Source organism: Didymosphaeria variabile (genome assembly GCF_027946475.1).
Source record: "Didymosphaeria variabile strain IMI 356815 chromosome Unknown scaffold_9, whole genome shotgun sequence".
Lineage (NCBI taxonomy): Eukaryota > Fungi > Ascomycota > Dothideomycetes > Pleosporales > Didymosphaeriaceae > Didymosphaeria > Didymosphaeria variabile.
The window spans coordinates 84,982-99,767 of NW_026611628.1; the positions used below are offsets into that span (position 1 = coordinate 84,982).

The 14,786-nt window shown below is 51.8% G+C and overlaps 2 protein-coding genes across 2 annotated transcripts; one reads left to right on the top strand and one right to left on the bottom strand.

The window, feature by feature from the left end:
- Positions 1-608: 608 nt before the first annotated feature.
- On the bottom strand, positions 609-2,458 carry CCT4 (T-complex protein 1 subunit delta; the record flags this gene model as incomplete). The annotated part of the gene is made up of 6 exons (XM_056220073.1): positions 609-1,214; positions 1,262-2,098; positions 2,147-2,176; positions 2,230-2,252; positions 2,306-2,357; positions 2,408-2,458. 6 exons carry the CDS (start codon positions 2,456-2,458, stop codon positions 609-611), a joined length of 1,599 nt encoding a protein of 532 aa, XP_056065376.1.
- Positions 2,459-2,802: 344 nt separating this feature from the next.
- On the top strand, positions 2,803-4,280 carry RPT1 (26S proteasome regulatory subunit 7; the record flags this gene model as incomplete). The annotated part of the gene is made up of 4 exons (XM_056220074.1): positions 2,803-2,897; positions 2,949-3,055; positions 3,109-3,116; positions 3,171-4,280. The coding sequence occupies 4 exons, from the start codon at positions 2,803-2,805 to the stop codon at positions 4,278-4,280; spliced, it is 1,320 nt and encodes a 439-aa protein (XP_056065377.1).
- Between the last annotated feature and the right edge of the window lie 10,506 nt (positions 4,281-14,786).

Below are 14,786 nucleotides of genomic sequence, written 5' to 3' on the forward strand. Positions count from 1 at the left end.
GGGGAGTATGGCATGTTTGAGGGGAAGTGCGTTAGAGAACGGAGCGGCTAGCAAGAGAGAGTGCTTGAAGCATTGGCGGGGTTCACGAGCACTCTCCGGGTATGGTGCTGCGTACGAGTCGTGGGAATACCTCGTGATGGTAGTTGCTCCCGCCTGGCAGGGCATCCAGACTAGACGTTGTTAATGAGAGCAGCAGAGCGCAGTATGTTCACGGGCAGGATCTCGTTGAAACCTTGGTTGTTGCTGCTTGACAGCTCGGGAAAAGATGTTTCTGGCTTTGAAGCCCGCATATCCACATGAATTGATTTCTTATGTGGAAATACATAAGCGCATGCTGAGTGATGTGCTGAAACTAAATGGAGGGGTGAGGGAAACAGGAAGATAATCAGAGGTACTCTGTCGTCGTCGCTGGAAAAGCCTCCCAGGCGTAATGTAAACGTTTGAAGACGCTGTCAACATGAGTCTCCCCGATCGTCTGGAGGTTCCTCGGCAAAACGATTCGAATCAAGAAAGCGATAAGTATCCGTCATGGTCGTCGCATTGCTCTCGTGGTATTTTCACTATCGCAGCGCTAGTCTAACATACCCCCTACGGACGCGCGTCTACTTCTACCTGGACAGGGCAATATCGTCGATTCGCAGTATCATCTTGACTGTCTCAGCGGCCAGCTCGATGGCGCTCGTGCTCACGAGCAGTGGCTGCAGCACATTTTCCTCCGCGATATCGTTCTTCACACCACCGCTCTTGATACTGACACCGGCGTTCCGCTGATCCTGTGCGTGACGATGCCTCAGCTCCGTCACAACCTTGATGCTGTTCAACCCCGCGTTTTCTGCTAGGGTCGTAGGGATGACCTCCATGGCGTCTGCGAAAGCTTTCCAGCAGATAGCCTCGGTACCCGTAAGCTCACGCGCCTTGATAGAAAGTCGGTGTGCAATCTCTGTTTCAGGTGCGCCGCCACCTGCAAGGAGGGCCTTCTTCTTCACTAGCGAGCGGATGGCGCAATGTGCGTCGTGCAACGAGCGCTCGGTTTCATCGAGAATCAATGAGTTTGCGCCTCGGCAGACTATGGAGACGGTGGAAGAGGCGGCCTTCACGCCTGATACCTTTACATATCTTGCGCCTGATGACTGGACCTCCTCGATAAGATCGGCGGAGCCAAGCTTGTCCTCTGTGAATGAATCGATGTCAGCAATGGGCTTGCAACCAGTGCTCTGTAACCAGTCAGTGAAAACCTTTGTGGCTGCGGCGCCGTCCTTACCTTGCAGATGAACTCAATTTCATCGCGCTCGATGTCTTTGACGACGAGAATCTTGAGTTTTGACAAGAAGTGCAGACTGAGGTCGTTTACTGCGTCGCGTAGGATAGACTTCTGGATGAACAGCACGTTGCACTTCGCCTTTTGGATTTTCTTGACCATGTTGAGCAGATACGTCCGCTCCTCCTTTAGGATCTTGTCCATTTGCCTGTAATCGTTGACGACAATCTGGTTCTCCATGTCTGGCTTGGGGGGGCTGAGCTGGAACTGTATCAGGCCAATTCGCGCCTTCTCTTTCATGGTCGGGCCTCCCGCGCTCTTGACTACAGGCTGATGTAGCACCAGACCGTCGGTCATCTCGCTGTCCTCGATGGTTCCACCTGGCTTCTTGATTATCCGGATATTCTTCAGATCCACGTTATCGGCGGTCTTGGGGTCGATGACCTTCAAGACAGAGTCCACAGCCATGGCGGGCAGCTTGGGCTCCTGTGCTACAATCTTGGACGAAAGTGCGGTCGTTGCGGTCTTCAGCAGGGTTGGTCGGTCGGCCAGTGAGATCGGTATCGACATGCCGGTGAGGATCTCGATCGAATGTGCGGCGGCGCGCTGGAAGGCCTCTGAGATAACGGTAGGGTGGATGCCCTTGGACAATAACCGCTCGGCAGCACCCAAGAGACTGCCTGCTAGGACAACGACTGATGTAGTACCATCTCCGGCTTCGATATCCTGGGCGTGTGCGAGGTCGACGAGCATTTTTGCGGAGGGATGCATAACGCTCATCTGCTTCAGCATGGTCGCTCCGTCATTGGTAATGATGGTTTCGCCTTTGCCGGTTTGAATCTGAGCTGAGTTAGCAGTGTCCTAGCTCATTGTATGCTTGTTCCATACCATCTTGTCCATTCCTTTGGGCCCAAGAGACTACACCATGGTCAGTACATTGATCACCCCGCCCCCTCCATAGCTCCACATACAGTTCGGATTGCGTCGGACACAGCTGTGATGATATGTCAGCTTGAGCTCTGAGCTTAGATCTGAATTCGTTCGTACCTCTCGCGGCGACGATGTTGGCTATGCGCACAGCTCTGGGCTTCTCCTTGTCCTGTCATAGCTGTCAATCAATGTTTTCACAGCTCACAACAGCGTCTATACCCTGAACGCAGCATTTCCGCCGCCGCCACCTGAAGATATCGGTGCTGCCATTTTGTGTGAATGTGTAAAAACAATATACGAAAAAAGGGTATCGGGTGTGGTGTCTCGAAGAGCTGCTGCCTCGTGCGTGTTGGGTTCAACGCGATAAATTCAAAGGCGCGCGGCGGGGGAACTTCGGCAGGCGCGACTGAAGCGCCGATTCGCCGACAGCCTGACAGCTACCTTCACTGATTACAACACCGTCACTCGCCATCCATATCCCAAACACCAGCCACCCACGCACCCATCCGCACACGCTCGCTGCTGTCGGACCCGTACCGACTATTTCCCGCCTATTCTCGCGCACCTCCACCGCTATCGAGGCCGACTACGCACATTGCCTCTGAAGCGCAAACATGCCCTCCGCCACGGGCTCCAACTGGGAGAAGTACCAGAAGAACTTCGCCGATGACGAGGTTGAGGAGAAGAAGATCACACCTCTGACCGATGAGTAAGGCATACCCGTGGGCACGGCGCGATCAGGATGCTAAATGAGGGACAGGGACATTCAAGTCCTGAAGACGTACGGTGCGGCACCGTATGGCGCAGAGCTCAAGAAGCTTGAGAAGGAAATCAAGGACAAGCAGCAAATCATAAACGAGAAGATTGGTGAGTTCCATCAAAGTCCATTTCAAGCTGTTGACCCCACTAACATTACCCAGGTGTCAAGGTACTTTCTACGCAACCCTATCGCGAGCCGACGCAGCGTCTAACTGTTGTCTAGGAATCGGATACCGGTCTTGCACCTCCACATCTATGGGACATCGCCGCCGACCGACAACGTATGCAAGAAGAACAGCCCCTCCAGGTCGCCCGATGCACAAAAATAATACAAGATGAGAAGGACCCGGAGAAGAGCAAATATGTCATCAACGTGAAGCAAATCGCCAAGTTCGTTGTCAACCTCGGCGAGCGGGTATCACCGACGGATATCGAGGAGGGCATGCGTGTCGGTGTCGATAGGAACAAGTACCAGATCCTCCTCCCGCTACCGCCAAAGATCGACCCCTCGGTGACTATGATGACGGTCGAAGACAAGCCCGATGTCACGTACGGCGATGTCGGTGGCTGCAAAGAGCAGATCGAAAAGTTGCGAGAAGTTGTCGAGATGCCCCTCCTCTCTCCCGAGCGATTCGTGAACCTTGGTATCGACCCTCCCAAAGGTGCCCTTCTCTACGGTCCTCCAGGTACCGGCAAGACGCTCTGCGCTCGAGCTGTCGCGAATCGGACAGACGCTACTTTCATAAGAGTTATTGGCTCCGAGCTAGTACAGAAGTACGTGGGTGAGGGTGCACGAATGGTGCGTGAGCTCTTCGAAATGGCGCGGACAAAGAAGGCGTGCATCATCTTCTTTGACGAAATCGATGCAGTAGGAGGTGCACGTTTCGACGACGGCGCAGGGGGTGACAATGAAGTCCAGCGAACCATGTTGGAGCTCATTACCCAGCTCGACGGCTTTGACTCGCGCGGAAACATCAAGGTCATGTTCGCTACCAACAGGCCATCCACACTCGACCCCGCACTCATGCGTCCCGGTCGTATCGATCGAAAGATCGAGTTCTCGCTGCCGGATATGGAGGGGCGTGCCAACATCTTGCGTATCCATGCTAAGAGCATGAGTGTGGAGCGCGACATCCGTTGGGAGCTCATCTCGCGATTATGCCCGAACAGCACGGGTGCTGAGCTGAGGAGTGTAGCGACCGAGGCGGGTATGTTTGCTATTCGTGCGAGGAGGAAGGTAGCGACCGAGAAGGACTTCCTGGCTGCCGTGGACAAGGTCATCAAGGGCAACTTGAAGTTCAACTCCACGGCCACTTACATGCAGTACAACTAGACGAGTAGGGGCATGCAGTTGATGAAGGAGATGGATGTATTCTGGGATGGATGTGATGTCGCGCCTGTACGAGTACTTCAGGGAAGACATAGATATAGTATGCTGTGCGTAATGCAAGTAGTCTGATATCAATCCAGATTCGAACATCTCGCTGTACGATTACGTGGACAACTTCAGACGTGGAGGCCTTGTGCAGTCAAGTGGCGCTGTTATGTTCGATAAGTAAAGTGGTTTCAGACTCCGGGGGTGATCAGTTACAGCTGGTATAGGGAGTCACCTATATGAGCTTCACATTTTGCTTGAGTCAGTCAGAACTACATCTCTTATCGCTGCTGAGGAGTGATCGTATACTCTGAACATCTGAGTCGATAATTCATTCGAGTCAACTTCTGAGCCAACGAGGGTATCTTATTGCGTATCACTTTTTTAAGTTAAGCATGTTGTGTCTGTGGTCACAAGTTCGGGGGCCGGGGGTTCAAGGGCACACTGAGGGTTATGCTCACAGGCTCTCATCAGGCCGTGTGGTTGGTGAGGGCAATGTGCTGGGGAATCGCATACGATGAATTACAGGAAAGGCATGGTTGGGCGGATAGAGGAGAACATTCATGGGATGCGGTTCAAGGGGATAATTCATAAGATGCGGTGTAAGACAAGGATACATGCGATACGGTGGGAGGATAGAGATCGCGGCATGCGGGTTAAGAAGACCGTTATCAGTTGCAGTGTAAAAAAGGTGTGTATGAGTTGCGGTGTGACGCTTATGGCGTCGATACGCTAGTGTAGGAGGAAGGAAATTGTGATCCAATCGACAAAGATCTCGGCTACAGCTTTACTTGTGGCGGTCTCAAATTCTATTCTGAGCTGATTGGGTCGTGGGATGTCTACATGTGGGGGTTTGGGGATCTTGCTAGGTTTTAATCTTTTAGGCGTTCTACCGGAGTCCTGTGCAAATGAACACAAGTTCTCATCCGCATGATATTTGGGGTGTTTCCTGCAGCCCAAAAGTCCTCATTACTTTAAGGGGGATATACAGAACATACAATTCAGAAGATAGTATTAGCCAACAGCACGCTTCTGCGCTTCCGCGAACAGATTATTCAGAAGCTCACCTAAGTATAGCTGCTCCGCGACTCTTATGCTTGTTCTCAATAGTTTTCTTGCTATCAACGAACTTTGTCTCCGTCTAGGCACGTCTGAAATGTGGTGCGTGAACATCAGGCACTGTCGTGGAAATGTTTGGGGACCGGTGTAGGGATTGACGGAAGTGGAAACGCCACCGAGCTGTACCCAGCAAGTCTCATAAGCATGGTCGTCGCTTTTCCCTCCCAGTTACTGCACCTCCTTGTGTAACGACCCGACGCTACGTCAATGGTCCGGTCGATATCGATCTGATACGTCAAATTTGTTGCTGTCGCTCTGGCTGCACTCGGAGATGGCGGCCTCGGCTACGCATCGCCCCCATTGCCGTTTCCTTCTCTTCACCCGGGCCAAGCAAGCGGGGATCGCATTCCGAAAAAGCAAGTAGAAATGCATCCAAGCAACGACGAACGTCTTATTGCGGTCTTTTCCTTCGTGTGTTGAGGCTCCATAGCTGCTCAGCAAGCCCTTGTGGCACCGCCTCCGTTCAGCGCTAGACATCTGTCTTATGCATGCAGATCGAGCCCTACCGTCCGCCTTCTGTACCGCCTGTCTGTTCAACCGTTGCCCTACCACGTGGCGTGTCGAGTCCTCAGTGGATGTCCCCAAGCGCTCGCTGCGTTTGTGGGTTTTCGAGTGTATCGGGATACCGCATCCATTGGTTCTGTACGGTGGCGCCTTCACCGGACACCAGCGCACGAGTCCTGTTCTGCAGTGCATCTGGGACGATCCGCACGCCCCATCCTCACTACCGGCGAGCAGGAGTCGTCGTCGTCGCCATACAACCGCCGTTGCTGCGCTGGCACCACAACGAGGATGTCTACATCCACCTATGCTCATGACAGATGGGCAGTCGGAGAAGCTAGATGGCGTACCGCCCCGTCTGTCTGAGCTGCGCCCGCACAGGACAACGGTCTACACTGTGATTGCGCGAGTTCGCAGGGAGGTAGACCACAACGGGTAATAAGTTGCTGGAAATGCAGCGAGGAAATGCAAGTGGCGCTCACAAAGTCCTATGATTATGCCTCGTCGTGGAACGGGACGGTAAGCGTTGATTCGGATATTGCGTCGTGATGCGGCGACCAGTCACAGCGAGAGTCGTGTATGTCCTTGATCCACGCCATAGGTGTATATGGATGAGGCACATCCGACTAACGAAAAGATCCTCCGGTTTCGACGTCTTCTCTTATGCAACTTTCCCACAGGAGGAAAACCCCGGCTCTTCGCTCGTAGTTCCGAACAACTTATACATGCGTGCTGTCCAACTTGGTTTGAACGATGCCGGTATCAGCGTCGCATTATAGTTTCAGTAATCCCGTACGTCTGTTTTCGAATTACCCTCGCGCATGCTCTTGAAGGGTTCTTTATCTGTTGGTAAACTCGATCTGACTAGATCCTTAGGGTAGCTCGCATCATATAGACGGACCGCCAGTGCCAACACCATCCCGGACGGGGCATGGGCTGTCAAACATGCAAGTACACACAACAAGCGCAGGCCTTCCATATCGATCGGGTGCTGCTTCGGGTCATGCTCATCCTGTACGACCAACGTCAGTGGATGGCCAGTCGATCGAACATTCTCGGGACACGACTCAACCCACGCGGCCACACGTGCGCAGTCAACACGGCTCTTCTGACCAATATTACGACCCTTCAGCAACAACTTGGGTTGCTATGCCGGTCCCTGGACAGCCTGGTTTGTACCGTTGGATTGCTACAAGCAACTCTTCACCGTTATCATATCCTGTCCCTGGCACAAATTCCGAACACAATCCGTTGCCAACATTGACAGCCTTGACGCCTGCTTCAGCGAACAATAGATCCTATTCATCCAGTCAGAGAGGCACACCTCCAACGATCACACCCAACCTGGACACTTACTTGTATGTATCATGGCTCATGTCGCACTTGTACCAGATCCTGAGAAGCATTAGCAACCCCGAACTAGATAGCTATCCAGCTCAACAAACCTTTGAGCAGTTGAACCCCATACCGATACGACCCAGAGACGAGGTAGTCTATCCATACGCAGCTCCAGGAATCAACACCCAAGGGCCAAACGACCGCATCGAAGACGAAAGGTATCACACCCTCAATGTCCTTGCTGTGCATAGTCGCTGACGCATCTCAGGGAAGTCCCACAAGCGCAGTGTGATATATGCGGAACCTCTTTCAATGGTGAATACGCGCGCGGCAATCTTCAACGCCACCTCCAATCCAAACACTCGGGCACCAGATATCCTTGCGAGGGCGGGTCTTGTGGTAAGGCGTTCGGTCGGAGGGACTACAGACTCAATCATCACAGGAAGGATCATCCTGAGATGAATGTACCACCTCCGGCGTCTCGCAAGCCTTGAAGGATCTACGCTAGTGCTCATGTCAAGTACTCTCGAGGGCGCGTTCGGAAGGAAAGCGCGAAAAGTTCGAGTAGATTTGAGGCCAGTAGAGATCAAATGGGAGACATCGGTCGGTCGTATTCGGGAATGTGTACTATGTACTTTTGGCGTTGATACTGTACTGGGTCTGCTTGTTCGTCTGTTCAATCAGTTTGTTTAGACAGGGCGCTCTCACAAGTCCCGAAGCTGTTCAATGTAATGTTCGTCGTCACTTTAATGCCAGGTATTTGCGGCTGTCCTCTGCACTCGAGCCCGCTGTGATGCAGTCGTTCTCTCGCATCGTCTACGCTTCTGACGTCGAAACAAGGTTTGCGTATGACGCAGCGCCGTCGTTCCAATGGAGCGGAGCGTTACCCGCGAACGGTAAGTAACTTCCTCAGCGCATACGGGCTGTTGGGCTCCATTAGCTACCCGGTTGCTATTGAGGCACAGACCTGACTCGCGTAGTGCCTCAATTCTGGGGTTCTCTCAGACCCCCAGAGAGAAGTTAAGCGGCCCAGCAATGCGTTCTGTCCTCTACAGGTATGCTTTAAAATCCCTGGTTCGTCCTTGTTCCGACTTTACTGGAGCTGACATTGCCCAAGAAGGTCACGAGCGAGAACAAAGTCCTCCGGTGGCACACCTTTCTACTGCTCAAGAACGCAGATGCTGCCCAAAGCTGTTCGTTCGGCCCACAAATTCGTTGCTTTATGCGGCTATGCCTGGTTACGTGGGATCGACCAACCACAACCCTCCACGATGTATCCCTCGCATCGGGTTAGGCAATTGAAGTAGTGCGAACGAATCATGTCCACGAGTAAGCGTGGGACAGCGTGATATTAGCATTAGAGATAAAAGGATTTACGAGGAATGGGTAGACGAGGTCGAGGCGGTGAAGACGACGCTAAGCAGCAGCATACGGTCAATGCGCAGAACTATTTGGTGAATGGTCGACGCAGAGGGCCGTTCCGTGGGTGCATACACGTGGTATTGATGCCGGTCCAATTTCGGATGCACAGGATAACATCCGCAAGCGCTATTCGCACGATTAATTACCGAATCGAAGCATCGCCAAGTTAGGCAAGTGTCCTCCATCCTTGAAGACGAAGAAAGGGAGCAGGTTATGGATGAAGCCCGGAAGGATCATGACTGTGATTGCAAGAACGGATCATCTTAGAACTCTCATGAGTCGCCCTGCAGAGAGTAAACCGAGATCCTGTAGACTGCGCCGTGTGCACATTGGAAGTGCCGGCTTAAAACTACAGTTCCTACGATAATTGTTCTGAACCTGGAAGAGCTCCGCTACGTATTGAGCTTCGGAACGCTAGTATATAAGAAGACGTAGATAAAGAGCGCGATGGTAAGGATTGTACGAGCCATATCACAGGCATATCTCTTGAAAGGTGCCTCTGAAGCAGGCGTAGCACATGAGTGCCCAGAAAGTAGATGAAAGCCAATCAGAGATAGAGGAGAATTCTCCGAACGCTATCAAAACCTGGTGGGTTCTGCATACTGTGTATGCATTTCTAGCTGCAGACGTCGAGGCAGTGAAACATTAGTTTTATGACAAGGATCTTATCGGTACGGTTTGGAAGCGGAGAATCGAAGCATATTGACATCGTAGGCTAGAAACCTACCCCACGTTGAGTAGAGTGTGTCATGGAAGCGGGTGATACCCGATATTCGGCGAACTTTCGGTCAAAAGAACCGCGCGGTTCATGTGTTCTGCCCACCTGTGTCTTGCATGATCATTCTGTCAAAGAAAATTACCAAAAGAATCACCACTATTCTTGCTGCGCGTAGCTGTATGTTGAACTCGTCGAATACGCTGAATACGTCGAATACGTTGGATACGTCGGATTGATCCGCGCATCCTGTGATCCCCAGTGAAGTCATACATGATGCGGGCGATCGATTTTTCCGTTGTCCTCTTCATGTCTGCAGCCTTGAGATGGAACACCCATCGAGTGGAACCGGCGATACCCTGGTCAGGATTGCATATCAATTCCGGAGGCGTATGAACGTGTTGAATACCCTCACGAGCCAAGGGAGGTGGTGACAATATGCGAATGTGAGTCGAGCAATGCTTATCGTGGTAGCACGAAACCCAAGGAATGGGAATGCGAATGCGAATTTTCCTGTGCTGCCAAACAGTTATCCGGGATATCCTTCGAGTCAGCAATGGAATGACTGGTTTCTGTTAACCTGTTGGTCGTCCTGACCGTCAATGGCACACTGTGAATGTAACCTCCTGCTGGTATAGATATCCGGAGCAGGCTGGGAAGCATTCAAAGGCCTGTGCCCATTGGTTGGTTCAAGACAGGTTCGGAAGCTTTTCGAACTGGTTCGAAACTTGATGGACAATCAGATAATTCGAGCCACTGCATCGGTGACTCCAACAGCTAGTCAAGGTCATATATATGGTTTTGTCCACCAAAAGCCGGCTTCTTTTTCAGCGAGGTGCGATTGACCACACACATTTCGAACCAGTGTATGCAAATCGTGCCCGATCAACACGCCATTGGCCTGAATGAGACATGAACCAAGTGACGATTGGGCTTCTACAATGAGCCAGCTGGTGGTCTAGAGGAGAGCAAGGAGCATTCCGTAAGGATTTGATGCTGCTAAGCAGCGCATCTTTTTCGGCCGTACGGACGGGGTCGGAGATCGGGTTTCGGTACGTAAGGGGCCAACTGTGCCACAGCAGCGCGGAAGCGAGTGGCCCAATTGTACGGTAACAAATGATCGTCAACCAGACTGCCGCATCGTTTGCCCAACCGCCAAGCCATTCCAAAAGACATGTTCGACAGAAGTGCTATTGTACGATCTCTTCGCTGATTTTGAAGTACACAGCCGAAAGGGCGGCAGCTTCTGTGAGACATCGCGATGTAGCATTGACACAACCATGGACAAGCCCACTTCAGAAGTAGTACAGTATGAGCGTCGAACGGTTCGCAAGGGATGGTCGTATGAGCTACGCGCGCGGGTAGCAATCCTAGCAGTGAAAGCCGAGGTGATCGAGAAGTAGCTGGTCTGGGTTTCCGAGGCGTGATCTGCTTTGCGTCCAGTAGAGCGTCCCCATGACTAAAGACACAAAGCGTTCGAACGGGTCTTCGACCAATACCTGGCGAGAGTCTACGCCAGTCGAGACGCGTTTTGTAAACAGCTAATCTGGCTGCACTGAAAGTACTGTCTGGATGTAGCTGCCAGTCGATGACCCTCAATTAAATCAATCCATGAGCCAAGACCCCTTCCCGAGGGACTTTTGTGGCTTTACCGACTTGAAGATCGCAGCTTGGTCGGCTACTGTAACACCCCACCTCCCATAAGCGACCACATGCATTCTAGTGGCCTGGATCGAGGATAGTCCTGCGTCCGATCCCGCTGCGAGAGCTGAACAGGTCAGCGGCACGAGTGCTGCATGTATCACAGATGCCGTTGTGTCGCGGCGCGCCGGGCTGCATATCCCACCAACACCACCAATAACGAGGTCGTTGTCGTCAAGGAATAGAGCATGTCCACGAAGCATCGGGTAACAGTGACCTCGGCGGGAGTGGCGCTAAGTGTCCTCCGGCTGCTGGCAAAGTTCGTCGACACAGTTTCCTTGGAGCTTCAAGAGCAGGGTAGCCTCGCGCCTGGAACCGAAACCATCTATGTCCGCACAGTGGAACTGTCACTGGCGTGGAAAGAACCTCCCTGTCTCTGTAATTGTGCTTGCGTGCTGTGTTGTCCTTCACAGGTATGAAACTTTCCGCATCTGGAACGCGTCAGGACCGGCTATTTGATTTGACGATTCGTCCCTGACCCACTCTGTAGAGAACAAGGTGCCAGCCTAGTGAACGACAAGAGAACGAAACCGACTTAGCAAGCTTTCAAAAACCGCGTCAAAGCTTGCTTCGCCGTGACAACGTCCCTCCCCACGAGAGCCGTTTGAACAGCTCCGCCCAGCCTTCGCGACCAGGACCAACGAGTTGTATCCGAGTAATCCCAATCTGACGGACCGGCAGTTGATCAGACTGATCCCTGTGATCTCTGGGCTGGCTACACCTAGAACATCGATTGAGGATATGGCGGGTGGAGGATTTTATGATTGGGATCCCTACGGACAACAGCCAACAGAGCATTGGGATGGACCAGCAGTAGCCTATTCAATGGCTTACGAGTGCCCACAAGGTGGACAACAGACATGGTCAGCCGATCTTCAGCCTCAGTGTTCGTATGATAAACAGCCCTCAGGGTTCCGTTGTTGATTTGGTAGACTCTGATGTCCTCGTTTAGGCCCCATAGGTGTAGCGCATGGTCGACCCATACATGGCCTACCTGCGGCCGACCTGGTTCCAGACCAGGAAGACTATTTCTCAATGGATTCCCGGAGTGGTATCAATGAAGACCAGGACCTGCCACTTTCAAGTCGATATATTGACGACGGATACGCTATCAAGACTGAATCGATGTCGGTGAAATTGCTTGATACTTTTGGCAAATCGCCTTTTCCCTTCGTCCCAAGCATCCATGAACGAACACGTTGCTGGTGAGTCACACATCGATGATCGACAGATAGCTACTAACAAAGACGATTAGTGATGACTCAACGCACGAGTTCGATTGTAATGACACGTGCACTTCGTATGATCAACCAAAGGACGTCGATAGTCCACCGTGCGACCGAAGTGATTGTGTGTCAGAAGGAGTCCCTGCTTCACCGTAAGTCTTTGACACAATGAATGCAATCAAATGCTAAGTGGGACAGTGCCTTACAATCATCTTCTCATCTCGTTGCCAGCCACGCAACCCGGGCAGCTGACGACACATATGTCGAAGCTTCCAGGAGGATGATGGCTCGGGAGGATCTTGTACTGGATGACTTCGCCCAGCCTGGTGGGGTGTACACACTTCAATGTGCATGCGGCCTGCAGCTGAATGGTGCCCATGCAAAGGGCAATCTGGCCCGTCATCAGAGATCCCGAGCCTGTACCGCTCACGCCGAAACTAGAAAATGCAGATGCCCTGAGTGTTATCAGGAGTTTTGGCGCTCCGACGCTCTTCTTAACCATAGACGTAAGAAGCACGAGGCCCCGCCTTGTCGACCGAATCGACTTCGACGTCGTAAGAGGTAAACTCCCGGCCGGTTGTCATATGACTGTACATGGTGCTGTCAAAAGGTCGCACGGAAATTGGCTGTTTTAGGAGGTATTTCGTCTGCTGTGTTCTCTGCAATATTTCTGTGCTCACTCCGGGATGCAGGAGGCAAATGGAAGGGGCGTTTCAAAGTTGAGGGCGACAGTATTGTCCGATTAAACTGGCCAGAATGCAAGGAAGAAGAGGCCCTCGATAGATTGCAGGTCATAAGGGTAGTTGTGGTGTGGATAGGTAGTGGTTTAGGTAATAAACTTCGTCATGACAGAATTTGCTGGTACTGTTCTGTTCTCGGGTTCAACCTCGCAAACATATGTTTCTCGGCGAGCGGCCGTTCGCAGGGAAGACGATTCTAAATGTAGCCTTGTGTTGATGTTGAAGTGGATGGAGATGAAGTGAGGTTGAAATGACAATTGCCAACAGACCCGCTTTGGAACGTGCGAGGTGCGGCCCGATCCTTTAGTCTGTTTGACCACAATACCACAAGTCAGAACGATTACACACCATAACGTGTCCTCACAAACGCGCAGGGTAATTATGCCTAATCGCAGACGGCCCGATTGTGGAGGTACCACAAAGCGAATCGAAACGTCATTGATGGGTCGAGCAAGACGCATGGATGCATGTTTGCGACATTATTCGGCTGAAGAGCCCGATTCCATTTTGGCTTGCAGATGCTCGATAGATACTGGCGCAAGGGGTGCCTAACACTTTACCTAATCCCACAATCTTGTGGTCGAGTGAATGGCATCGGAAGGCGACTCCGATTCGACAGATACAGTCGACTATTGCCATTTACCCAATTCCACAATGGAATCATTGCCGGGCTATCTTCGGTAGAGAATATCTCGAGAAATGTTAACGGTTCGCCTTCTTTTTGGAGCAGCGCTGAATCATGCCTTAACGCTAGTTCGAATTTGTTCCAAAGTCCAAGTGCTTTGCAAGAGATCAATCCTACTAGCAAAATCTTAGCATCATTTCTAATCGTCTCTGCCATGTAACGAAGTCGAAAGGCTTCGAAGCTCCTAGAATCCTGCTTAGAGCCGCGGAGTACGGCGAACAAGTTGTCCCTTGAAGCAGAACAGAGTTTGCATGCGGCATGCATACTGTACCAATCATTGGTCATTGTTACATCCACCGGGCCCAGAGTGTAGCTACCCGGCGCGCTGTTGCTAAATCAGTACTACATGTGGGCATAACGTCCTGGTACAGGTGTTCCCAGGGCGCAAAGGGCTCGGTCTGGATGGTTTGATCTTCATCAGCAACTGTCCACCTCATGGCCCTCATGATGGTGTTCTCAGGTAGCTTGAGAATAGATTGTGACAGAGGGTCAGATTGGACTCGGAATAGGTAGCGATAAGTCGACTTGTCATCGCGAGAAGAAAATGACATTGTTCTGATCACGTTCGGCAAAAGACTTTTGATTGGACGACCGGCGTATGACCTCCGTGCGAATGAGCGTGTTTTGTCAATTGGCCAGACCTAGCCGTACAACGCGACCCCATATCTGTGACCGCTGAAAATTAAGAGTACGACCGATATTTTGGTCATGGAATGACTCTACGTCGCTGACGTGACGTTAATGAGTGCGGTGGCAGCCTCAGGACGATGGATCTCGACAACTTAAGCTTACAGCGTCAACAAGTCAGTGCGGATGCAATGGCCGTGGCGATGGAGACGACCTCTCGACGATAAGGTTAAGCATGCAAGGCGAAGTCGACATCGGGGCTGTGGTGGACACGAAGGCCCTGTGTCTATCTTCAAAGGGGAAGAATGCACTTCTTGAAATTGATGTTGTCCTAAATGGGATGGTGCAGGGTGTACAAAGTACGTATGCTGTACCCACAAGCAACACCAA